Here is a 27,817-nt window from a genome sequence, read left to right on the forward strand (position 1 = left end):
ACAATATTTATTGACAAAATTTACAAATAATATATTGCAAATGTATGAATTACAAAATTCTGTCTTTGTTTCTTGGATTTGGTATCAGTATTTTCAGAATTCATGTGGCTGCTTTAATTGTATCCATACCTTTATCAGTGAATTATCTGTTTGTTTTTTTCTAGGAAAGAAGTGTTTGCTTGAGAAGACAAAGAATCGGAGGTCTGGGACTTAGTATCAAGGTGAGTAAAGCTTAATAATACAGTGTAAAACTATTTTTATGCAGAGCACCAGACTGTTTCGGCATTAAGTTAGCTTTTAGTAAGGGTCTCTAAAATACACACTTCATGACAAGACCTTGAATGCCTCGCAAAGTAAACTTACATGTAGGTGCAGATTTCATGTGTCTGTAGTTATACATAAATTACATAGACAAAAAGCCCGTCCTGTGATTCGTATTTTACAATTCTGTGCCAGGACAATGTTGTTGTTGTTTTTGTTGGTTTTTTTTGGTTGAGTGTACAAAGAGATGAAGAAAAAAAAGTTTTTAAATCAAGTTGTTTGGAGCATGAGATTACAAAAATAGAAACCTTCATTAAGAATAAAAAGACTACTTCCTTGTGTTATGTACATACATGTATATTTATATGAGCAGTGAATTATCAATTAAAAAAAATGTGTTTAAGAGTAACTTCTGCGTTTAATCATTGTAAATCTTCTTACCCCTAGGGAGGTGCAGAGCATAACATCCCCATATTGGTATCCAGAATATTCAAAGATCAAACAGGTAAGTTTCTTTCAATTAAATGAGATATTTGTAGGCTAACTGCATGAATTTCTTACCTTCAGTTCTCTAGTCCGATACATGTATGCATGTACATGTACCACCTGAAAGGGAAGATACAACATTTGCAAACATCAAAAAACGAAATGATCAAATTATCACGAAATACCTGACTGGTGTGCTGACATTTTATTGTATTGTATTTTTCCAACGCTGGTCGGCCGACCAGCGTTTGAAAAAAGTGGCTAATTTTCAAAAACTACTCCTAATTTTTCATATTTAGTTATTCCTCATTTTCTCTGCAATTGATTACACACTTGTAAAGGAGTACAAGCCTGCCAGACTGATTCTCTGACCTTACAATTCCCCTAAGTCTACAAATTGCTCCATTTCATCTTAAGTGGGGTCAGAGAACCAGACTACAAGAACATAATTGGTTTTCTTGGTTTTTCCAGCATCTACAAGCCCAAAACGTGAAACAGGTCAGTTTAGCAATATTTGCTATAACATTCTATCCTCCGAATCCATTTATTTCTGAAAATTGCAGCAAAAGCAAATGTTGTACATTCCCTTTAAAGGTATTTTTACAACATTTGCTTTTGCTTTAAGTTTGAGAAATGGATGGATTTGGGGGTTAGTATTTAAAGGAATCGTTGTTACACTGAACTGTTTTGAGTTTTGTGTTGTACATGTAGATGCTGGAAAAAACTATAGGTTTAAAAAGTGACCAGTACCTAAAAAATAGTGACTGTGACTTACATGTACATACATGTATATACTAGAACGTGGTACCACCAAATTGCCTGCAACCATCTCCGCATGGATTACAATAAAGAAGTCAAGCTGAAGGAAAAACAACCACTGGATGTTACTAATCCTATTGCCGAGAAATAAAAACAGAAGTCTCGAAACGTTGCTTTTTCTAGACTAGCCTAAAAGCCACTTAACAAATTGATGTGTGGAAAGCAGTGAAGTCAAAAAGCCCCTTGCGTGTGTTGTTAAGGGCCCAGTGCAGATTAAGGAAGGATTGGGTATTAAAATGAGAAAGTAGGCAGACCAGAATTTGCTTTCTTTGGGGATTCAGAAATTTCAAAAACAAAATGGGCCAACCAGTGTCTTGCAATTTCTTTCCTCTCTCATCATGCTCAGATTTTTTTTTTTTATCCCAATGTGTAAGCCTTTTTTGACCAGATATTCTAAGACCAGATATACAGCATTTGTAGTTTCCAAATTGTGATGGGAAAAAGTTTCCTTCAGTGAATAAATACATATATCACACTTAAAATGGATGAAAACATGGGGGGGGGGAACAATCTAAAAGCTTTACAAGAGGCATTGTACATGTACATGTACATGTACATGTATGTGTACGATGAAACAATGAAATAAGATGAAATTGAAAGTTTTGTCACCATACATACAATAAGTCTCCTTACCCCTCTTCTGTTTTAGTCACAGACAGTCACAGACAGTCACAGACAGTCAAAAAGACGGTCACAGACAGTCAAAAATTCCATGCACTTCCCCTGCCATGCCATTTTACACAGGGAAGGCACAAACAGTCTGATCATACTGTATTTCAAGTAAGCACTCTGACTAGTCAAATTCAGTCAACAGACAAAAGCAGGAACTGGTGGCATATATACACGTAGCTGTCTTATCAATCACCTACAGTCAAAGCACAGGTGTATATCAAGTGACAAAACAGTCATAGCCGGTCAATCCTTTTTTTTGTAGGCTGGAAGCTCTTACATGTAACTGTTGAAAACAGTCACTTGATTGATTTTAACATACATGTAAATGACAACTTGGCACAGAATTTATGTTTGCGTAGCAGGGTTAAAATATGGTGGACACATTAAGAATACACAGTTTGGGTAAAATCATTTGTAAATTGACACAAATATACAATGTAACCAATTAACCATATCTGAAAAATAATATGATAGTTGGGCCGTGGTGTTATTCCTGGTGGCAACCAGTAAAAATCGCACAAAACGTTTGTTTTCTACCAGGACATCAGACATGTCAGACAAGAATATCTTTGCAAAACATTTGTTTTGTTATACATGTATGTACATTGTACATGTACAAACATGACAAAGATACCACAGTGTAAATTCACAAAAAAAACATTTTAGTTGTTAATTTCTCAAGTTGAGTGTTCATATAACAAAAAAATGCACATGTCATTTAGAGTCCATTTTGTAGTTAAAGAGATCTTACATGTATTATGCATGCCAAAATTTCATGGTTTCTTAATACCAGGTTGTACATTTATTTCATTTAGATTTCTGCATTTAGTGCATTAAGATGTGTCACTTTGACATATGTACACGTACCTAAACATGCTGAAACATTTACTTGTAAAGGTAAATTGCTCCCTCACCATTCATGCACATATGTACTTACATACACATGACATAGTGCCAAAAGTTGAGCAAAATTGCCTATCAATTCCCAAGGGAAACTTGTAGTCATTATCAGCTGTTATTCTTCACATTTTTTTTTATTTGTATCCATGCATGATTACTTTCAAAGGGACTTGCTCCACTGATTGCAGAAACGACTCAGACAAATTGCATTCACGAGGGAATTAATGTATATTTATACTTTTGAGAGAATGTTGTTTTACAGTGTAAGACAAACTGCAATCCCCGTAGATAATGGACTTTACATAAAGCGTGCAAACAGAACGGTTTGAAAGGTCGGCAGATTGTTGTTTTCTTTTCATCTTGGACGTTAAGAGACTGGCTATTGTTGCCAGAAAGAATACTATGGAATAAAAATATAGGGGAATTGGATACAAATTGCATTATTTATCTTCAAAATGTCAGACACTGACATTAAAAGGGGAGATGGATTTTCAAGAAGCCACAACTGAATTGGTCCACAGTTGAAGTCAGAAGAAGAATAAATTAACGATGTTACATATCAATTTCTTTGTGAAAAGTGAATTTCTCATTCAATTTCTACATACAACTGTATGTACATGTACATGTTGAATGTTCATGGTCAGAAATTACAATACAATGTACTGTAGGTTATACAGTGTTTTTTTAAATTAGAGATTATAAAGATGGTTTTTACGGTGGCACAAACTAACAAAATGAATGGAATCAGTACCACAGAGAACTTAAAGGACTTTTTTTTGTAATGGCCAAATTACCGACCTCAAACTTTTTATTGCCACATGTGGCCAAATTAAGATTTAAAATAAAGTGTATTTTGAAAATTAAAAAAAAGTCTTCCTATAAGCTTTGTGTGTTATTGGTGAATCAATCAATAAAAATCTGTTTTAATAAACAGAATACTGTTAAAGAAACCGTATACTTGTATACTGTACAGGTATGTAAACAAAATAAATATAAAACACTGACAGACAAACACAAAGTTACAAAATTATTTTCCTACATGTTCATGTGTACATGTACATATGTAAGTATCGGTAGTTAAGGATGTTAGAGAGGTTGTAGAGGAGTTCTTAAATCTGTAACCGCCTGCCTAAATTGTTAGGACGACAATTTACTGGTATCCTATTAGGCCTATGCCTTAGTTAACTTGTGGTATGACAGAGATGCATCAGTTTTCAACACTGTAAGTGAACGACATCAGAAATCACCTCGTAGTGAAGTTGCTTGACTGCCGGTGTTCCCTGCAGGGGTGACATACCGGTCACATTGGCCGGCCCCCTGCATGCCGGCTGTCCCACATCGTTAATGACAGACGGCGATGATGCGTAGATTCTTGTCGCGTCTGCTTAACATGCTTAATGGCAGTCATTGTAGGCGCGGGGAAACGAACCTGCTGGTGAACATGTGGCACATATATACAATGCATCTACACATGTAGGGCCAGCAGGGCTGCCGACTTTGAGTAAGAGCTGAGCGTGAGAAATTGGCGATGGAGCTTGATCAGAAGTTGCAGGGGTAATCATGCTAATGCAAACTTGTGCGAAGCGCTAACGGTGTAGGTTTGGGGCTCGCTTAAGGGTCCTGAGAAATTTAGGCAATTTCTTACCACTTCAACCCATTTTTGGGGGGCAAAAAGATCATCATACATCATATTTGAATGATACCGGTAGTTATTTATTTTTTTTTAGAGTGAGAAATCCCATGTGCGCATGAGAGGGTGACCTGAAATGCATTAGTCTCATGCTCAGTGCGTGAGAGTTGGCAGCCCTGGGCCAATAAGTCTCCGTACCGATGACGTCACACTTTGTTAACATGGGGCCCACGGTCCACTGAGCACCATAGGAAAGCACACACGTAAACAAAGTGCGACGTCATCAGTACAGGGGCTTGTTGTGTGACTTACATGTACATCATGTACATGTACAAAATGTAACATACATGTATGTCACGGCTGGTGTAACGACATTGTCAAGCATTGTCCTTGTCCCCAGGGTGTCGAGCAGTACCACTACCTGCTCTCTCACCCTGGCATGGATCATTTGCATGTGCAAGATTTTTGAACACGGAAATGAGGAATAGTGGTGCCGTCCTGTGCTTTACATCAGCACGTTGTGGTGTCTGGGGTAAAAACACAATGAGTTTGTCGCGGCGTGAGCATGGCGTGAATTACGAAGCATCATGTGTCACTTTAGCATGCTTTTTTTTTTCAGACATATGTAAAAAGGTTGCAGACATCCATGGGAGTTAATTTTATTGGAATAAAACATGTTACAAGTTGACATTTTTAAGGGGGAAAAAAACGGCATTTATTGAAGAGCAAAGGGAACACAAAATTAAGCCTTGAATATTAATTTGTGTGTGTTTTGTTTCCCCCTTTGACTTCTAGCCGACCAGAGTGGTGGCCTGTATGTGGGCGATGCAATCTTAAAAGTAAGTTCATTAGTACATTGACCGTTCATAATTCCGCAGTACACTTTGTATTATTGAAATAAAGACCTGACTCAAATGCATTCTGGTCAGCGTTCAGTGGCATGCTAAATCCTTGATCATGTTGATGATTGAACTTCCTGCATATGTCAGCTACATATGCACACATGCCCCTACTCTTCCACACATTTTGCCTCAGTTCAGTACACCCTGGAACACCTTGGGTTTTTCTTAAAGATATACACATGTAGTCCATCATTTGTAATTTGTGCATTTTGTTCGTTTGAAGCGACAAAAGTGCTCAAAATCTAAAAAAGGGTACTGAACAACTACATGTACATGTAACCTGATGAAGTTTCAGCTCAGCTTCAGCTGTATATTCCGAGAAAAACAGCATTCTAGGATCTCAATTTCAAATCAAAAGTTGCTGAATCAGGTTTTGAATTGGGCCTGAATAAGCGTCCGAGACACGTTCTCACTGAGCCGATTGCAGCTACGCTATGTCGCGCACTGATCCGACGAATTATAGCAACCGCGCACGCGTGTGCGTCGTGCCAATGCTTGCGCGGGCTTTGCCGAATAACAAAACGAACTACTAATTTAAATTTCCTACGATGCGTCTTAAGAAGCACCATTGGAGAGGCCTTCTTTCGTTGATTACTTCAAAATGACAACTTGCCAGAAAGGATAATTTCACAGGGAGTTTAGTCCCCTTTACTATCTTTCAACCAAGTATGTTTTTCAACAATAATTACGCCAGTTACTTTTCGGATAGCTGCAAATGATGGACTAGAGCTTTAACTGATTGGGAGGTAGAGTAGAGATCACATGTTCCTGTAGTTAATAATAATAATAATAATAATCGGCGTTTAAGACTGCTCTTATTGGTAAACTAAATCACAGCGCTTACAGTATTATTATTACCCCTGATCATTGGGCCAATTAAACATTCCAAATACCATCTCAGCTCCCTGGGGAGTATACAGCAAGGAAGCTAATTCAATCACAATAACCCTCTCTGCCCTCACAGGTACCCATTTACTCCTGGGTGGGGGGAAGCAATGAGTGACAAAGTGCCTTGCCCAAGAGCCCACGCACCATAACCCCAGGCTGGACTCGAACCCATGACCTGCAGAATTACCCGCAGACCACGAATTCAATGCCCTTAACCACGCGGCTATGGCACTCCACTTTGGGATGTATTTATAACTCTCTTCTTTTGGCTCCTCCCCCTTAGGTGAATGGAATGACCATTGAGAGAGCTACTCATGATGAAGCAGTAAGTGTGACAAGATGGTTCCACTTTATGGGCCGGGATAAAATAACGTTTAAGTAGGGAAGGTCCAAAACCTATCACATATGAGACGAGAAGTGATTCAGAAATAATTAAGGGAGGGGTTCATTGCAAATGAGCAACTGAGAAGACCTCTGTGACACTTTTCACTGTTACGTTCTCAAATTTAGAATTGTTTCTGAAAGATTGCCGTAAAGTAGCTGCAAAGCGTGGCACTCGAACCCATGACCTCCTGGTTACTGGTGCAGACATCACCCAGCCGACCTCCACATGCTGGTTTTGTGGTACAGCTGCCTGAGCTAGTAAACCGAGTGTTTTGGATTGAGTCCCACCCCAGCAAGCCAATGGTTTTTTCTTGCAAGCTCTAAGACATCACTGATAACAAACTGATTCTAACAATAGTGTCTCCCCACCACAAAATTCTATTGTACGATTCAATATTTGGTTTTTGCCTTCACCGATGTAATGTTTAAAGGGAATATACAACATTTGCAAACATCGAAAAATAAAACTACCAAGTTATGAAATACCTTACTAGGATGTTGGTAAATGACAGTCTAAAGCATCCTGTAAAATTATGGCACCTGGTGTGAAGTCATTTTCAAGAAAATTGTATTTTTGTATAAATTTCCAACAGTGGTCGGCCGACCACCGTTGGAAAAACCTAACTATTTTTCAACTACTGCTCTAACTTCACCATTTTTTCAGTCCAAATTTTGTTTGCTATTGGTAACATATTCATGAATGGGTGCAGGCCAGCTAGACTGGTTCCCTTACCTTACAAATTTCCGGCATCTATAAATTGATCCATTTTATCTTTAGTGGAGTCAGGGAACCAGACTACTCCACCATTTGTGTTTTTCTTGGTTTTTCCAGCATTTTCGAACACAAAACTTCAAACATATCAGTGGAACATTATTTGATCTATCATAGTAACCCCTCAAATAGTTCATTTCTGAAAACTACAGCAAAAACCAATGATGTACATTCCCTTTAAGCTCTGGCCACTGGCAGGAGCTTCTATACATGTACATGTCACTTGGTGGTCAGTCGGTCGGTCGGTCGGTCAGTCTGTCTGTCTCCGAAATTTGATCAAAATAAGCCCCAAAAGTTGACCAAAAATAATTGACCAAAAACAATTGACTAATTGACCAAACACCATGCCGTCGATGTAAACTACACCCTTGCTGACGGTTTTGGCACACCGATTTTGTTAAGATTGATGCGCATGCACGCGCGACTAATTGACCAAATGCCATGCCATCGTCATAAAATACACTCGTGCTGACGGTTTTTGGAGCACTTTTTATTTCAATCGATGCCCATCCACGTTTATTTTGCATGCCGGTATGTCTGTCCCGGGAAATTGACCAAAATAAGCCCCGTAAGTTTCCCAAAAAATATAACTACCAAATTTTAATTTGCAAAACAAGCAAACAAAATAAATGAAATACTTGTAATAACTCTAAAGATGTTTATGAAAGATTGTAAAAGGAGGCAAAATACGTGCAGTAATGTTATAGTCAACGTGGTATTTATCACAAAGCGCTATAGCCTTTAGTCAAGTCCCACGCACCTATACCCGGACCATCCGTACACGTAACGCACCCCGGATGCTGGCACGTAAAAAGACTAGCACGAGCGGCAAAGCCGCGAGGGCCTTTACTATCTCGTGGAACTAATCACTTATTCATTTGTTCACGTAATATAAATCAAGCAATATAAACCAATCATCTAACAGTGGTTTGCGGTTACCAGCAACAGCACCCACACCATGGCGTGCGTGCTGTCTGGCGCCAGACGACGGCTGATTTACGTTAGTAATTCTGCATTTTCATTGGTCAATTCACAACGGGTAATGCATTATGCATGTCTACCAAATCGGTAGACTAATGTAAAGAAAAACATAAGCGTTCTCCACGAGATGGTAAAAGCCCTCGCGGCTTCACCGCTCGTGCTAGTCTTGTTACGTGTAAGCATCCAGGGTGCCTCACGTGTCCGGGTAAGCGCGTGGGACTTGACTAACATGACTAAAGGCTAAAAGCGCTATAAATCCAGGTATAAATCTAAAGTATGCCATCGGCGTCGCATTTTTGGGCGTTGCATTTTTAAGCTCTGGCAGGGACCATTTTGATAAATTTCATGCAAAACTTTCATGCAAGACGGCAAGAGCTTATCGTGCACTCGCAGTTGTTTTTATTAACACTTACTATACACCAGTTAGCAGAAGATCAAGTCCCACCCGAGGAAGCTTGTGATTTCTTTTCTTGCAATCCCTCAGACAACCCAGAGTATACAGTCTTAAGATAAATTATGTCTAGGGAAAAATCCATCATATAAATAGTGATCCATTATATAAGTTATGTTGTTATTTGACACTCAGGTGGCAGCCTTAAAGAATGCGGGTACAGAGGTTGTGTTGACAGTGCGACATTTCAGAGCAGCTACACCATACCTCAAACAAGCAGGTAAGATGCTTCTGAAGAACCAAATGTGGGTTGGGTTAAGAAATTGACTATACAGGATTCAAACTTGCAACTTATACCAGTGCTTGGAAGACCACTCTGTTGATGGAGCGACTGGTACAGTGGTCAGGAGGTTACATGTTCAAACCCCCCTATTAACAGTTTTCCTTGTCCTATCTTATTGTATTGATTATAACGTGGGCCTGGGCATTTTTCCTTTGTCAGGTTTTAATATTTGGGGTACCCATTTTTATTCAGCATACAATTCCTGATTTCTTCATTATAAGATTATAGCTTTTCATTGCACAGTTAATAATTTCACCATTTACTACTTTTTTTTTACACCATATTAGGTCCTTTGTCAGTGTTTGTTTTTAAAGGGAATATACATCATTTGCTTTTGCTGTAATTTTCAGAAATGGATGGAATTGGGGATATGGAAATATATAGCAAATATAGTTACACTGACTTTTTGAGGTTTTGGGTTCGAAAATGCTATAAAAACCAAGAAAAACAATCATTTTCCTGTAGTCTGGTTCCCTGACTCCATATAAGAAGAAACAGAGCAGTTTACATACATTGGGGAATTGTAAGGTCAGGGAACCAGTCTAGCTGGCTTGTACCCGTTCATACACTGTAGGTGTGTAATCGATTGCAAACAAGTGCAATGGTCAATTGGGACCAGTATTTGAGAAAAAGCCAGTTTTTTCCAACGCTGGTCGGCCGACCAGCGTTGGAAATTGATACAAAAATACCACTTTTCTTGAAAATGACAGTATACCAGGTGCCATAATTTTACAGGATGCTTTACACTGTCATTCACTAACAGTCCAGCAAGGTATTTCAAAATGATTTGGTAGTTTTATTTTTTGATGTTTGCAAATGTTGTATTTTCCCTTTAAGTCAACCAGCCAGTTGTTAGATAAGTTGCTTAATTTTATGATTTCTCTTTAAACTTTATTGTTTTTTTTATAGCCAAGCTTGCTGATGAAAGCAAACTGGAAGCAGAGCAGTCCAACTCAACGCAAAACCATGACGAAAACTGGCAGGTAGTGCAGAGTTTTGCAAAAACAAATAGTAACATATTAGGATTGTAGTAAATATACACCTCACACAGCCTAGCGGTAAATAAGACGAATGTGCATTGCTGAGGTCAAGGCTTTTTGAATGTGCACTTCAATTTCCGTAGCTAGACAGTGCTTGAAACCTTTAGAGACATTTCAATATCTCTGAAGGGTTTCAGCACTGTCCTGAGTGCCACGAATACCACTTTCAGTATGTTATTGAGCACTGGAATACGCGTACATGTACATGTACATGTGACAAACCACAAGGTTTCACATGAGCAAGAAGAGGACGCACTCTTTTGTTCACATAGCCTTACATGGATTTCGGCGACAAGAATTAATATGTCACCCTCACGCACATACTGCACACATTCTTAAAGACGAAGCTCGCGCGCATTTTGGTATTCCTATTGGTCGGAGGAGCCCGGAGTGCGTGCATACTCCCCAAGCGCGTCTCGCGCGAACCTGGTTACACCACAGAAAATGGCTGCCGCTGGATTTGTCGATACAAATACTCTTCGGAAAGAAATTTGTTTCCCTTGTTTTGTTTTGCGTTATGTCTGTTGAAATCTCAAAATCCATAACACTTTTCCTTGTGGAACACCTAAATTTCTAACATATAAAGGCTCATCAATTGTGTGTTCTGTTGTCCCTGGTGTTACTCTCTATTCCTTGAACCCAACAAGGAGCCTTTACACATGCACAAATGTATGTACATGTACACCAGTTCACCCCCTATGGTCCAAAGTACTCACAACCAAGTTTTCTTCTGATTGTCCACAAGCCTGATTCGTCTTTGCATAGTTGCGTAGTGTACATGTATGGCAGCCAAGATCCTTACTTTTTTTTTTCTGGTCACTCCTGATGGGGTACAATGTACTTGTACCGGTACTCGTGCAGTTTTGTTTCAGTGCAATTAATGTTAAAGCTGGGTAGGGTTTTGTGATCTATATTTTATCACTGTGTCTGTGCTTAATTGTACCCAACAGACGAGGAATAGCGCCCTCAATCAGCAGCAGGAGGCCAATGCTAAGCAGCCTAAGCCAGAGAAGCGATGGGTGGATTTGCTGTCTATTCCCCTCCTCATGGCTAGAGTGTCCCGTTACACGCCGGGCACGGACAAGCTCAGGTCAGCAATATTTATCACTCATTCATAAATACCTCAGACAGTTTAGCTATTCCTATTGGTCGAGAGCCCGTCACGTGGCCGGTCTTAAACGGATGATAAAGGCATGGCTAGCTGGTCTTAAACACTTTTCCAGTGTCACAATAAAATGTGGACTCCTAAAAATCCAGTGCCTCTTACCGTTTCATTGGTTGAACGTTCACAATCCTCACGTAGGCATGCGCAACACTACAAGCGAGTCAGAATTTTATAGTTCTAAATTCAAAACGCAACGCCCCAGGTGCGTTCTGCGTGACATCGCGCAGAACATGTTACGCGCGCGTCAATCTCCATAAAAGGGTTGTTTACATCTTACTCGCCAGCTGAACACTCCATTATTTTGCTAGAGGGATGTTTCAAAAAGCATGAAGTGAACTTGTTGAACAAAATTGGGATTTTTTGAACGAATTATTTGATATTTTTTTACGGATAAGGTATTTATGAATGGGAATAAATATGTGCTCGGTCGGTATTTATCACTCTGTTTAATACCGCTTAGAGTCTGGGTGCTGATAATTACCCTCGCCTCCGGCTCGGGTAATTATCAGCACCCAGACTCTAAGCGGTATTAAACGAGTGATAAAAACCTCCGGAGCACACATTTATTCCCTTACTAACACGTACTGAAAAATTTGTAGGGCTTCGGTTTTAGGCACATGTAGTTTGGGACCTGTTCCTGAAAAGTATCAATACATTGATCAACAAATGTAGTATTTAATATTCAAGTAATACAAATTTACTGCAGTGTGTGGCCCATCCGAGAACATGTTTTTTGTTGGTCAAAGATCATAAAGAAGAAAATGTCAGTTTGATAAAAAAAACAGCAAAGAAAAATATAAACAAAACCAGGAGTTGGTTAATATGAACAGTAGACACAGCTGACTGTTGATCATTTCTAAGAAAAGTTGGTTCAGAATTCACAAAGACAGTTTGAGGGTTGTGGAATTGCACATAAGACAGAACTGAGTACCTAATTCCGTAATCAGCTTTTCAGCTGCGCATTTCAAGTGAGCCCAGAAGTGAGCATAATATTGAATGGAAGAGATACACAATTTGGTGCAGCACAAAGCATTTCTGTTTATAACATAAACAGGCAATGCTACATGTACATGTATATGGTTGATTTCGTCCGTGCAATTAGTCTCGGTCCAAGACAGGATCTGGATTTTATTACCCTAATACAGCTGGCCACTGACAAGTGCAGTGCAGCCACTATGGCAGTAGAGATCACGTTCAATTGCATATGTAGATTAATCAGATCAAGTCTTTGGAACATTGGCAGTGCTACCCAGGAGATTCCAAGCATACCTCATTAAGTGCACTGTATTTGAACCAGTGCACTCGCATGAGGTGTGCTCGGAATTTCCTGGGTAGCACTGCCAAAGTTCCCAAGACTTGATTTGATTCATCTTGTTGATAGCGACCTCTACTGCCTCATGTGGCGGCTGCGTTTGTGAGGGACCCATTGTGTTACATGTACAAGACTGCAAATGCTATAGGTGTGCACATGCATAGGTGTACATGAGTTTGTTTCTGCATTCAATAGGGGACGTTGAACAATAGAGGACAATAGGGTCCCCAATCTCTCGAAGGTCCCCAATTTGGCGATGTGTACAAAACATTAGGGAGGTCTTCCTAAAAAGTTTAAGTACAAACAAAGAGGGACAATAGGGGGTCCCCAATTGCAGGCAAATACACACTTGTATGTACGTGTACATGTATGTACATTGGTAAGTTTATCATCTGTCCCGTTCTGTTTACACACAGTATTATACAAACACAAATGCAATAGCAAGCCTCATTTTTAAAAGTAAAAAAAACAGCAACACAGACATACAAATGTAGTTTATTAACGATTCTTCCTAAATTTCATGCTTGTTATTATTTACATCGCATGTTAAGGATTTGTTGTTTTTGAAATACAGAAATAACATTATATGAAATGATTTTTGCCATTCACAAGTTTGACTGTGACTCACACTAAGGGAGCATCTGCAATATCGACCTAACATTTATTTGTTCTCCAACAGACCCAACTCCTTTGAGCTAGTCGGCATGGACGGCGTGTCGTCCGGTATCCTCCTCTGTCATAATGCATCAGAACTCAAAGATTGGCTCAAATGTATCTCAGCAAATATTGCAACGTTAAATGCACAATCTGTAAGTACCCCGGTACGGTACTTTCTGAGTAACAAGAAGACATGGCAGTGTATTTGCCTGCAGAAAAAACTCTTTTTTTTTAATAGTACATGTACAGTACATGATATACATGTAACTCACTGAACTAGTTTTTTTTGCAATGCTTACATTTTGATATAAATCAAATTAGGAATAGTTAATGCGGTACCCGCTGCTATGTACATCAGATTCGAACCAGCCAACCGATCCCGTTAGCTCGGTGGTTGAGTGGTAAGACGTCTGCACTAGAGAGCGGGAGGTCGTGGGTTCGAGTCCCACCCGAGTGATTTTTTCCACCTTTCACTCGGGAGGTAACACACTGAGTATACAGTGCTCATACGTCAGTGAAGGGCAAAACCTAATTTGATTTACATTTTGATATGAAAGTCCACTAAAAGAACTACCTTCAAACTCATATATTCGTAGGAATAACTCTCCTGAACAACATCTCTGTAGTTGGCCTTTGACAACATCTCTGTAGTTTGCCTTTGGGAGTCTGTTTGTCAAGGCCAATAGGTCATATGCATGAACAAAAGAGGGCGGTGTGTAACATAACAATGGGGTGTTTGGAATCAGTGGCATAGTGAACAGAATGTTTGTGAGTGGGGGAGGTTATTAATATGTTACCCCAAAGTTTCAATTTGCTGGACGGCCATACTGATGTTGAAGCTTGTTGGCCTACATGTGCGTACTCAGCCTTTTTGCTACCTCTAAAATATCTATGATGTTCAACGAAATATACAAAGCATGGTTTATTTCCAATAGTGCAAACAGTAGTCCCTTGTATGCTTTGACAATTGCAGAAGTTTTCGGAATCAATTCCATTCGGAATCGAATCCATTTCTATCAATCCAGAATGGCCATGAGGAAAACCTCCACATTGACAACATTACGCGATCACCGTGTACATGTATATGAGTCATTAAAGGATTTACCAATATTTGGTAAAAATTGTAATTTGCCACAAATATGGACGTGTCGAGTGACGCAACAGCTGTTCTGAAGTGTTTGGAATCTATTCTTAGGAGAATTTAGCTGTTACTTCTGAGAATCCATTCCTCAGAAAAGAAGAATCACGATTTCAATTCCAATATTGGAATTGATTCTATTCAATTCTGACGCAAGCCTACCGGTAGTCCCTCGGGGTTGGCTGATCTTCACGACATGAAGGATTCCTAAAAAAAAAAAAGAATCACGATTCTGATTCCAATTTCGGAATTGATTCTATTTCAACTTCTGACCCACTTTGAGTAGGGAGGTTGCCAAATCATACATCAAAACCAGTAATTTCACACTATACATGTACATGTACTTCCTCACAAACCATGTTGTATTTTTGTATCGGGGCCTTTTATGGTTCACTTCATTCGTTTCATTTCCTAACAGATGAAGATATCAAATGCAGATTCTATTCGATCTTCTGACCCACTTTGAGTAGGGAGGTTGCCAAATCATACCACATCAAAACCAGTAATTTCACACTATACATGTACTACCTCACAAACCATGTTGTATTTGTGTATCGGGGCCTTTTATGGTTCACTTTCATTCGTTTCATTTCCTGACAGATGAAGATATCCAATAACTTGCTCCCGCCGTCGGATCAGATCCTTCACATGGGTTGGGTCGGGGAGCGACTGCCCACCGTTATGCAGATGCACACCTGGAAACCTAAATTCCTGACCATCCGAGGGGCAGATATCATGCTCTTCAACACCCCACCTGTAAGTCATTGGAGTGCTGAAATTGTTTTGTTTTCAATAGTCCTAAGACCTAATGATGGCACACTTTCTTTACATGTGCGCTTTCCTGTGAGAGCCAGTTGGGACTCGGTGGCTCATATAGGAAAGAAAGAAATACATTTTCCTCCAGTTTTGTATTGAAAAAAAGTTCAAATATATCAAATGACAAGGATCTATATGTCAGTTATATAAAACAAATATTGAGTGGCTTTAAATTGTGAAATGGGAGGAATATTATCGCTCGGTAAAATGTAGACTTTTCCAGTTCACTCGGCTTTGCCTCGTGAAATGGAAAAGTCCAGATTTTACCTTGCGATAATATTCCTCCCATTCCACGCTGAGCCACTCAATATTTGTATACTGTATGTGCGCAACATTCCTGTTTGTCCCTTTCATTGGTAGTGGTGTGCATATACCAGTAGTACAGGAACTAGGTACCCTATTGAAGTGAAACGCGGGAATCCGAGTACCCATAACAGAAACCCAAACCCAAAATTCAAATAATGCTGGAAGTTATCTGAAGGGCTTTTTACTTTTTTGGTGTAAACTGTCACTTTCCCGAGCGTCATCTGTTGCATGTTAAAATACACTTAAATGCAAAATCTGTTTTGATGTTCAATATAGCCTGGTTTTCATTTCGAAAATTCCCCAAAAATGGCATTCAGAACCTTTCTTTTTCATTGTTAAAGAAACTAAGTAATTTGTTAAGTTGGTTACGGGTACCTGATCCCATAATCTGGAACCGGTTCCTGACATCAGTGGTCGGGTATTCGGGTAGGTACCCGGTTCTGATGCACACCCACATATCCATGGGGCTCCTGAAAGCACCCTCTCTTGTTTTTGAATGGATCCCATTAGGCCCCTGGCTTTGTTTCGGGATTTTTACGTCTATTGTGGTTAAAAAAACAAACATGCCATGCATCACAGAAATCAAAACTTCTTAAAGATATCAGTGCTTGTATTCCATCGCTTATATTCAACATTTCAGAATGGATTGTTTTCCACAGGTAAATACAAGAGACTGGTTGAGATGTGAACGAATACACAAGCTGTATGAGGTCATTACAAGAGTTTATAAGGTACAATGCACATTATGTTTATATCTGGCATGTATGGCCAAAAAAAATAAGTCTCCGGTTTCTGGTATGGAGCTTGCTCAAAAAGTGGTGCGGCGACGCGTTTTTTTTTTTTTTTACCTGATTTTTTTGCCTCAAATGTCGGCTGATGACTGCAAATGGTGCCCGACTAGACTTAGTGCAAATACATGGGAGTCCAGAGAAGCCACATAAAGCTTATTCTCAATCATAACCCCATCTAAAAACACGTTAAAATTGTGCAGCAGCAGGATTCCAGTCAAACCAGTGAATTTGGCGGTTTTGAGACATCATCTTTCATTGAAAAAAAAACTTTTTCATTTTGCCGACGCGCATGGCTACGGCGACGCGAGCGCATACCAGAAACCGGAGACTTTTTTTTTTTTGCCTATTGTGACAAACTATCAAAGACGAGTGCAAGAAGTTTTCTGAAAAGCTGTCAGAATCTGGATAGTGCTTGTGACATTGTGGCAAATAACCCCTATTAAATGTTCATCTATCGTGCACATTTCCATGAAAAAGTCACAGATGTTTTGACACAAGTCCACACATGAAGGGACGTATTATACGTACAAAGTGATGCAAGTTTCTGCCCGACGGAAAGAAGTTTAGTGTGCACAAAGGGCTATATGTGCGCAAGTTAAAAAAAAAGTTTAAAAAAATTAACAAAAAATCTGGAACTCAGTCGGAAAAAGGGGTGGGTCAGTTAAATCCCCAGCATAGAGACCTGCACAGCAGTATTGGCACAAAATGACCTTCAATATGGCTATTGTCTGTTGTTTTTGCAGTCAATAAAAGTTGTAATCGTGTGCTATTTTCTAAGTTTCACACTGAAAAAAGATCCCTTTTCAAAATTGCTGTGTTTCTAGCGATTCAAAGAATATTCTCTGATGAAAAAATCAGTCTTGGTTTAGTTATTGCATTGTTACTATTCAAGTCTCGAATTACTTGCGGCCCGGCCAAAACTCTGTCTTTGCAGGGTAGACTGGTTTCCCCCTTACCATCAGTATTGATATGTGAACCAGGAGCCAGTGTGCTCCAAAGGCCGAGGCAAGGCTCGAAAGACCAAATAAAAAAACTTTCTTCACACGGCTGCAGATGCCAAGAAAAGTTGAAAAGGTTTTTATTTGTAGTTGGTATTAAACATACAAATGGAAAATATATTTAGAAAGAAAAACTGAATTTGTTGAACAATATTGAAGAGCATTTGGAATGTAAAAAGGGGATGCTCAGGCACAGAGTTTTTAGCGCCGTTAGAGCATTACAAAGTTGTATGATTAATTGTTGCAAAGTTTCACACACTGCCTGACCGATTCTCATCAACTTTAAAAAATGTCAAGTACTTTTAAAATTCCTTGTTTTTCATTTCTTGAACTTGCAGGATGCAGAGCTGTTGGATGACAGGCCTCACTGCTTCATCTTACAGACTGGTGAAGCCAGTAACAATCAGCATTACTTATGCACACAGAGCCGTAGTGAACTCAATGTGTGGCAGAGTGCTATGCAACGAGCAACTCACACTGCAGTCTCCAAACTAGGAGTAAGTTACACTGTGTAGGGCATGTCATCACTTTGCAATAATTGAGGCCCTCAACGTCAGTGACTTTCCAGCCTCGACTCCAGGAGTGCGTGCGCGTTCCTTCACTAACCCCTGGCTCCTTAGGAATACATAAACAACGGATCCAGCTATTCAGTGCGTACTGCGCGCAAACTTTGAAAACTGCACGCCCTGCATGTAATGCCCTTGTACGTTACTGAACGCCACGTCGCGTAGTAACATTTTTTTCAAAACTGCGCGATGCCGGTACGATATCCTGGAAGCCTCAGGTTTTTTTCCCCCAGAATCCTGTATCTTGTGTTGTGAAATAAATGTATGTGTGAATGAATGAATGAATGAATGAATGAATGAATGAACTGTAAAGGGACGACAGCGGTACACAATGTACGTACGTTTAATATAAATCCTTCCTAAATAACGCGAAGTCAAAATCTCATGTTTGAGAGGATCGATTCTACAAAATAAAACTTTCCAATTTTTTGAGCACTGCGTCGTGCCTCAAATACATCAACTGCAGTCCTAACTATTTTGGACATTTAAATTACACAATCCCAGGGGTTAAGATTGCGCAAAGCATGTTGGGAACCAACATAGCACAGCAAGATCGTATCCATGGAAACGAGGTTGTTGATTTCCACCATGATAGTGCATTACCTTCTTACAGGAGCTGGCACAGTGGTTTTGTTACTACAAGAAAGAGGCCTCCACGAGTATTCAGTGATCACATGAATCTTGGGATCGATCTGGTCTACAATGTATATCGTCACCATTTTCACGAAGTCAAAAATTACAATTTTTCGATTTTGATTTTTTCTCAATATTTGGCATTAAAACAATGTACTTAACCATTTTGACATGTTTCTGTAAGCAAAACATCATTAATTTGTAAGTTACATTAATGTTGCAAGGCAAGGGGCAGAAATCTCGATAAATGCATTTTGCGTTTTCACGAAGAGCCACATACATTTTGTCCCTTTGAACGCGTACAAAACCCATTGCACGGAAATACGTAAAAGTAGATCAAATGAGATTTCCGTTTTCACAAAGCCACATATCTCTGTTACATTTTTAGCTGCGCGCGCGTACTGAAGCGCGCTATGGAAATACACGTTGAACAGAAAGGGCCAATTTGTCGGAATGCTGAATTTACGTTTTCACGAAGAGCCACATCTCTTTTCTAATTAATTTTCACCAATCAACTGCTGTATTAAGTCTTATTACCGGGTTCTTGTAAAAATTCAGCTCACGTAGAATCGTGTGATGGTTTTCTTGCTGCACAAAGTTGTTGCAAAGTAGTATTTCTTGCAGTTTTAAAATATGAAAAACTTCTTTTGCGATTATCTCGAAAACACTTTCCTTCAAAATCAACGTAATATATATGTGGCTGTTCGTGAAAACGGTGACGATATGTGGAGTGTCGGGGTCCAATGGCAAGGATGTCCAAATAATGTGTGGCAGTGCGTTTGTTTAGAACTTGACAGGGTTCATCGTGCTTGTGTTCTTGGGCAAGACACTCTATTACAATTGCCTTTGTTCTTGCTCTCCCTGTGAGGGTAGAGAACCGATTTTATTGATCTTGACCCGATGAATAAAAGTGATCTCATGGTCTGACGAACAGGGGTAATATGTTTGAAGCTCTCTGCAACATAAAAAAGCACCACATTTATTAACATTCTTCTTCTTTTGAGCTGGAATTGAGCCGTTGAAGCAAACTCTCTCTAATGTTTTCTGTGTTACAAATACAATTTGGGTGAGAAGAACTTCATTATTCTCTTCTATTTTTTTTCCAGACGAAAACATACGGATGCACATGGCGGAAAAGGGTGGTTGGTTTAACCTTTGACCTGTCAACAGGCTTCACGTTATTTGATGCACAAAATAAGGCAAGTTAAACACGGCAGTGATCAGATTTGTAGTCGTTTCCATCGCAAGTCAAACCACAAGTCTATCACAAGCCACTCTCAAGCAGTGGGAAAAGAACAATGAAAAAAACAGATAGTGTTCATTTGCGTAGCTTGGGACTCTACTTGAGATTAAAAGGACCTGATTACATCTGTGGTAATGATATTTTTTTTTCTCAAGGGGGGGTGCATGTTATCACATTTGAAGGATTACGGGTAGTCTAGTTTGTGATCAAGCATTAAAGGGAAAATACAACATTTGCAAACATCAAAAAATAAAACTACCAAATCATTTTGAAATACCTTGCTGGACTGTTAGTGAATGACAGTGTAAAGCATCCTGTAAAATCATGGCACCTGGTATACTGTCATTTTCAACAAAAGTGGTATTTTTGTATCAATTTCCAACCAGCGTTTGAAAAAACTGGCTTTTTTTTTTCAAATACTGGCCCCAATTGACCATCGCATTTGTTTGCAATCGATTACACACCTGAACGGGTACAAGCCAGCTAGACTGGTTCCCTGACCTTACAATTCCCCAATGTATGTAAACTGCTCTGTTTCTTCTTATATGGAGTCAGAGAACCAGACTACAGGAAAATGATTGGTTTTCTTGGTTTTTATAGCATTTTCAACCCTAAACCTCAAAAAAGTCAGTGTAACTATATTTGCTATATATTCCCAACCCCCCAATTCCATCCATTTCTGAAAATTACAGCAAAAGCAAATGATGTATATTCCCTTTAACATTTATAACAAAATATATTTGCCTTATAAAACAAAAGTTTTGTATCCATGATTTTGTATGCATCCTTTATACTCCCAATGTTGGAAAAGTGCAAGATACATGCAGTTTGCAGCAGTGTCTGCACAAGCAACTTGTGATTACTAAATCACTTTTAGAAAATATCAAGCTGCACCAGATCCTTTCCCAGAAATTTGATTTGCCTAATTCAACCAAATGTTAGTGAAATCTGCTTGAAATGGAGAGCAATACTCACATTCAATCAGTGTTGTAGTCGATACCAGCACAGGACTAGCACAACACCAGCCACAAGTAGCAGGGCACAAACAATGACAAAGGAATGCCTTTGTTTTAGTTCATTTGAATAGCTTGTGACTTGAATTGAGACTGGAGGTCTTGTGATGGTCTTGTGATGGTCTTGCAGGGTCTCAACTACAACACTGCATTCAATAACTTCAATTACTTTTGGAAAGAATATAAGGTATAGCTATATTACTCATTTTCCCCCGTATATCAGTCAGGTTGGCGTATGGGGAGTCAGGTTGGCGTAGCGGTACTTTCCTCGCCTTCCACCGCTGTGACCCGGGTTCGAATCCCACCTGGGCCAATATGTGGATTGGGTTCATTGGATTGGATTGTGGTTTCAGTCCCTACCTGATTCCGTGGGTTTTCCCCAGAATATGCTTCTAGGGTTTTCCTCCCACCTCTAAAACTGTAATTTCTTCTCATTGTCTTCTCTCCACAGGTTTCTTCAGGCTTGTGAGCTACAGTGCCTAGGGCGCTTTTGAGGAATCCTTGGTTTAATTACCAGAAATGATTAATAATAATAATAATATCAATAATATCAATTTGATTACAGCAAGCAATTATTTGGAGGTATCGCTTCTCTCAGCTCAAAGGCTCCTCAGATGATAACATTTCCACAGTGAGGCTGCAGTTCCACAACCCCAATACAGACAGGGTGGAAACACAGGTAGGTCACCACAAAGGTTGAAGGTCAGATTTTTTCTCTATTTCATAACAAGGTCTTTTTTTTTACCATAAAAAGAAGATGTACAATTCCATCTTGGGTTTTGCCATTAATTGTTTATAAGCAGCTCTGTGCGAGGGGACTTGTCAGTGGGACTTAATTGGACCCCTTACCTCTAAATGCTTTTAATCATTTCTATTTTTGCACATACCACCTGCAATGTATTTTTTTAAGCTAAAACTAAGCATTGGAATTACAGCAATAGGAGAGTGAAGTGGTTATATTTTTACATGTAGCAATGTTGCTAACACCTCCCTGTGAAATGACAATTTGGATCAAATGGTGTTCACATGGCATACACATGGCGTTCACATGGCGTTCAGAAGATGTTTGATTCCTATTCACATGATATTCAGTTGACATTGCATTCAAAAGGTGGTCACATCACAAGGTGTTCATGCGGTATATGTGTCATGTGGTATATGTGTTTGCATGACGTTCAATTCCCATGGTGGTCACATGATATTCATTTGGTATTCACATGATATTCGATTTGCATGGCATCCAAATGGTTCTCACATGGTGGTCACATGATATTCATTTGGTATTCACATGATATTCAATTCACATGGCATTCAAATGGTGCTCATATGGTGCTCAGATGGTGGTCACATGTTGTTCATTTGGTATTCACATGATATTCGATTCACATGGCATTCAAATGGTTTTCACATGGTGGTCACATGATATTCATTTGGTATTCACACGATATTCAATTCACATGGCATCCAAATGGTTCTCACATGGTGGTCACATGATATTCATTTGGTATTCACATGATATTCAATTCACATGGCATTCAAATTGTGCTCACATGGTGGTCACATGATATTCATTTGGTATTCACATGATATTCAATTCACATGGCATCCAAATGGTGCTCAAATGGTGCTCAGAAGGTGGTCACATGATGTTCATTTGGTATTCACATGATATTCAATTCACATGGCATCCAAATGGCTCTCACATGGTGGTCACATGATATTCATTTGGTATTCACATGATATTCAATTCACATGGCATCCAAATGGTTCTCACATGGTGGTCACATGATGATCATTTGGTATTCACATGATATTCAATTCACATGGCATCCAAATGGTTCTCACATGGTGGTCACATGATATTCATTTGGTATTCACATGATATTCAATTCACATGGCATCCAAATGGTGCTCACATGGTGGTCACATGATATTCATTGGTATTCACATGATATTCAATTCACATAGCATCCAATTGGTGCTCACATGGTGGTCACAAGATATTCATTAGGTTTTCACATGATATTCACTTGGTGCCTATACATGGTGTTTCCATGATTTTCCTATATGGCTACAGAGTGTTCAAGTGACATCAAGTGTTTCCCATTCAACTTTGTTGTTCCTGTTTTTGCAGGAGTTAGAGTGTCCCCATCTGCGGAAGTTACTGCACTGTATGCACGCCTTCCTTTCAACCAAGTTAGCCTTAGTGGACCCAACGTTTATGAAGAGTGCAACAGCAATGCCTGGAGAAACACCACACTGAAACATGCTGCTTCTTTGTAGTGCTAGAAATGTGTTACTTTCATGGCTGTCTTGAAATCATTTGAAGGGTTATAGGATCATTTGCATTTTTCCCAAAAGTAACCTACCATTTTAATCAAAAAGTTTACGTGGATTAAAGATTATGCTGGTATTGAACACCCTGTGAAATTATTCCATCTGGCTTGCTGTCATTTTGATGATCATTCTGATGATCAATGATCATTCAGTTGACTGATTATTTTTTTTTGAAATAAAGAAGGCTATTGACAAAACTTGTAATCAAAAGGTTGTGCATAGTTCTTCTTGTTTTCTCGAAAATTGTAATGTCCACTGAGCTGAAACTTCAACAGGTTAGGTTTTGAACGTAAAAGTATTTGGATTTTGATGAGTGTTATTATTGGGAACAAACAAAACGCATGAACAACAAATGATCCTATATGCCGTTCAAATAATTGAATCAGACATACATAGGTGAATATATAGCAGTTTCTCCAGATTGGCGGTTTGTGATTATGCATTTTTTTGGGGGGGGTTATGTTGCACATGAAGATCTGCCATGCAATGCATCAATCCTGATTTCTTTGGGCTTTTTGCAAAGAACCTCCCTGGATCCTCCAAACTGTAGCAATTTGCAGGAAACCAAAGGTATGCACTTTGTTAGTCTTGGTTCAAGATTTGATTTTGTTGTTTTCCCTGATGCAACCAGCTCCCTGGTAAGCACAGTCAAGCTACTGCCAAGATAGTATACAAAAAATGAATGTTTACGAGTGCAATGGTAAGAATAATTTCATGAGGGAATGGAACATTCTATCTGTCACCGAATGAAAGTATCCTTTCCATAGACCGCTTGCAGACGCGATCGATAATTGACGCGTGAAGGTGCGCGACGCCATGTTGAGGGACAAAATGTGCGTGAATAGATATACGCTTGTCCCACAACATGGCGTCGCGCACCTTCGTGCGTCGATTATCGAACGCATCTGCAAGCGGTCTATTGCACGAATGTGAAACGTTTATTATACAAAACCTGAAGAAATCCTCGTTATGTGATTGGTCAGTGCCACCAGTAGTGTGACCGTGCAATGGAACTTCTATTTACCGTAGAATGGAACTTCTATTTACCGTGGAATGGAACTTCTATTTACCGTGGAATGGAACTTCTATTTACCGTGGAATGGAACTTCTGTTTCTGCAGTGCGGCAGCGCCGTGCGTTTTGACGAATAATTGAATGACGTGATCACCAACCCACCAATCAAATGACAGGCTTTTATTCAGGCGTTGTATAAAGTTTACTATCAGCAAGATGAATCAAATCCCTTCTTTGGAACTTTGGCATTGCTACCCAAGAAATTCCAAGTATACATCACGTGCTCTGTATTCAAGCTAATGCAGGTTAAATGTGTCAGTTATACACAAAGAGTTTCTTTCCAAAACCAGTAAACACTATTTTGTTAACTTTTAGAATCTGGCCCTCTCCTGGTTGCCCAAAGTCAGTTTCGACAGCTGTTATATAGTTAAACACAGTGTGAGAATACGATGAAGCCAACATAAAGTTAAAAAACAGCTGTTATAATTGTTTTAATGCTGTAAAGTTTCCTTACCTTGCAAACTTTTCATATTTTTTCAAATGAAGATATTGCATTTTTGAAATAACTCTTGACATTATTGATTTTTTTTTTTTTTCAGCAGCTTTAATCCATGAAATAATGTTGAAATTGAATTGAAATAACATTTAAACAATTTCCATGACAATTTCAAATTGCATTGAAAACTGTCAGCAAACTCTAGTCACTTCATTTTTACCTCAAATTAATTCTGGTTTACTTTTTAGTTGGCATTAGAAATAAAATATCGATAATTCTTATGCTCAACATTGTAACTTGATTTTTTTTAATGTTATCTTTTCACAAAATAAAAGATTTGCTGCAAAACAGGAGTGCAGTAAAATTGCCATTTTGTGTATAGCCTCAAATTTGAAATGCTCAAATCTTAATCTTGTATACCTGTGATGTGATATTCAGTAATGTTTATGCATTTGTATTTATTCCTTTTTATATTCTCATTTTTTTCATATTTGTTTTATTCATTTTACCTGTGCATATACATTGTATACTTTTCAATTGTCTTAAAATGTATTATGTTTATTTGATTAACAGGATTTGGTAATTGGGGTAAGACAGTCCATTTTTGTTTTTAAAATGTTCAACGTTATCTGCCATATATATTTGAAACTTCAGTATTCTAAGGTTTTGTTTAATAGTGGAGATTTTTTGTTGTTTCTCGTTTGGTGCTGTTTTCATTATTAATGTTGAAATATGGGCTAAATGATTCATTGTATTCTGTAGAGATTTTTTTCTTGATAATTGAACAATGCAAAAGAGCACAATTCAGTGTAAGTTGCAATTTGCATATTGTGTACAATATTCATATTTTCATGCATTTATGGTAAGTTCTCGTTATTCATGAATGTCGATTTTAACATAATATGCTACGTTTATTTTACATTATATGTAATTGTTGCAATTTACATATTGTGTACAATATTCATATTTTCCGTGCATTTATCTTAAGTTCTCGTTATTCATGAATGTTGATTTTAGCATAATATGCTACGTATATTTTACATTATTATATGTTATTTACAATACAAAAATGTCATACTTAGAAATTTACACGGAAAACAATGGTTCTTCTTCAAATACGCAATTGTATTCAGGGGAAATTTCAGTGCTGGTTTATCATATCCAGTGGCATGCAAATTGGCAGAGCTGGTAAGCAGAAATTGTTGCTGATTTAGTAAATAGTTTGGTAAGCAGAAATGTAGCCCCATAAATGTGGCCCATTTACTGGACTACCTCCGTAAACATAGGCCACACATCCACATGTACAAAAACGTGTCGCACTTTGCCAAATTTTGATTTTCATATTTAGGCTTAGTTTGTAGGTTTTTTTTGCTTTAGAAGCATACTCACCCTCTTTATAGGCTAATCAGAAAGTGCTGCCTTTTTCAGATGTCTAATTTTTGTGAAATTTCATTTTGCAATTTTGATACGCAAACGTGTGTAAATGAATCTGGAAATTTCACGAAAAATAGACGTCTGAAAAAATGGCAGCACTTTCTGATTAGCCTATAAAGAGGGTGAGTATGCTTCTAAAGCAAAAAAAAACCTACAAACTAAGCCTAAATGTGAAAATCAAAATTTGGCAAAGTGCGACACGTTTTTGTACATGTGGATGTGTGGCCTATGTTTACGGAGGTAGTCCAGTAAATAGGCCACATTTATGGGGCTAGCAGGAATGAAGCTAACTACAGGGATGGACATGTTAAGCGTAATATTTCTGCCAGTGAAACAAGTTCAGTCTGACATTTTTTTGTAGGGTACTGTAATAGAGTATCGATTCTGAGGTCAGAAAAGTTGGACACAAAATGGCTTCCTGTGTACCATTATGCATCAGGCATGCATCACCAGCGGTCATTGCCGTCATGCTAGTGCTCAATCATGTCAATACTCTATAGTTGGCCAAAAATCTCTGCTAATTACATGTAGAGCAGGACAGTTTTGCTGAAAAGCGTTTCACGACCTATACACTTGTCGGGAAATCCCTATTAATCCATCTTTGTTTGTCATTCTTACCATTTAACAATTTCCTGGAGCACCTTAGTGCAGACATTTGCTAAGCATGGAGAACATGTGCTGAGCGAAAAACAGTTTACCAGTCAAAACTCAACGTAAAATGTGTTTTGTCTCTGACTGGTTCTCTGCTGATTTGGTATAGCACTTTAATTTGTTAAGCAAAATATTGTGCTAAGCTGCTACATGATATTGAGCTTGGCCTCCATGAAATTCTGCAAGCAGAAACGTTTGTGCTTAGTACTCTAATCAAGGCATGTGTCAATTCCATAGCTCTGCCAATCGCAGAACTGACGACCGCCTTTCTTTGTAACAGAACAAGCACATATTCAGTATTATACAACACCTGAATAATTCCCCTCCATCTGATTGGTGGATCATTGATCACATGTTATTGAATTATTCGTCCCAACGCATGGAAGTTCCATTGCACGGTGAATAGAACTTCCATTGCACGGTGTCATCGCTGCTGGCGGTGGCGCTGTTTTAAATCGAGATTAATATGATGGTTCTCAACCTGTTGAACAGTGTGCATAAATTAAATATGATGAACTTCCTTGTCAAACTTTCAAACAGTTTTTAACCTGAATAAATGGGTTATTAAAAGTCAACCAATCAGATGACAAGGATTTATTCAGGTGTTATATAAAACAAATAATGAATGTTTCACGTTCGTGCAATGGAAAGAATAATTTCATTCGGTGACAGATGAAATGTTCCATTCCACCTGTCACGTCATGAAATTATTCTTACCATTGCACTCACAAACATTTATTATTTTGTATACTATACCCTGTACATCGGTACATGTAAGC

At 38.7% G+C, this 27,817-nt stretch overlaps 1 protein-coding gene across 2 annotated transcripts in view; it reads left to right on the top strand.

Moving 5' to 3' along the window:
• LOC119724524 (gamma-2-syntrophin-like) overlaps window positions 1–24,225 on the top strand; it is a 59,186-nt gene extending 34,961 nt beyond the window's left edge. The window contains exons 5-18 of one of the 2 annotated variants that reach the window (XM_038195616.1): window positions 165–221; window positions 709–766; window positions 5,564–5,607; window positions 6,842–6,883; window positions 9,282–9,366; window positions 10,339–10,412; window positions 11,420–11,559; window positions 13,626–13,755; window positions 15,342–15,497; window positions 16,523–16,594; window positions 17,991–18,149; window positions 19,958–20,050; window positions 21,673–21,786; window positions 23,242–24,224. In XM_038195616.1, coding sequence (XP_038051544.1) covers window positions 165–221; window positions 709–766; window positions 5,564–5,607; window positions 6,842–6,883; window positions 9,282–9,366; window positions 10,339–10,412; window positions 11,420–11,559; window positions 13,626–13,755; window positions 15,342–15,497; window positions 16,523–16,594; window positions 17,991–18,149; window positions 19,958–20,050; window positions 21,673–21,786; window positions 23,242–23,370 — 1,353 coding nt within the window. In that variant the 3' untranslated portion in view covers window positions 23,371–24,224. Of the gene's footprint in view, window positions 1–164; window positions 222–708; window positions 767–5,563; window positions 5,608–6,841; window positions 6,884–9,281; window positions 9,367–10,338; window positions 10,413–11,419; window positions 11,560–13,625; window positions 13,756–15,341; window positions 15,498–16,522; window positions 16,595–17,990; window positions 18,150–19,957; window positions 20,051–21,672; window positions 21,787–23,241 lie in introns of both variants that reach the window. The other variant, XM_038195615.1, reaches the window with a different exon arrangement.
• The last annotated feature ends 3,592 nt before the right edge of the window (window positions 24,226–27,817 follow it).

This window comes from Patiria miniata, unplaced genomic scaffold (genome assembly GCF_015706575.1).
Source record: "Patiria miniata isolate m_02_andy unplaced genomic scaffold, ASM1570657v1 HiC_scaffold_18, whole genome shotgun sequence".
Lineage (NCBI taxonomy): Eukaryota > Metazoa > Echinodermata > Asteroidea > Valvatida > Asterinidae > Patiria > Patiria miniata.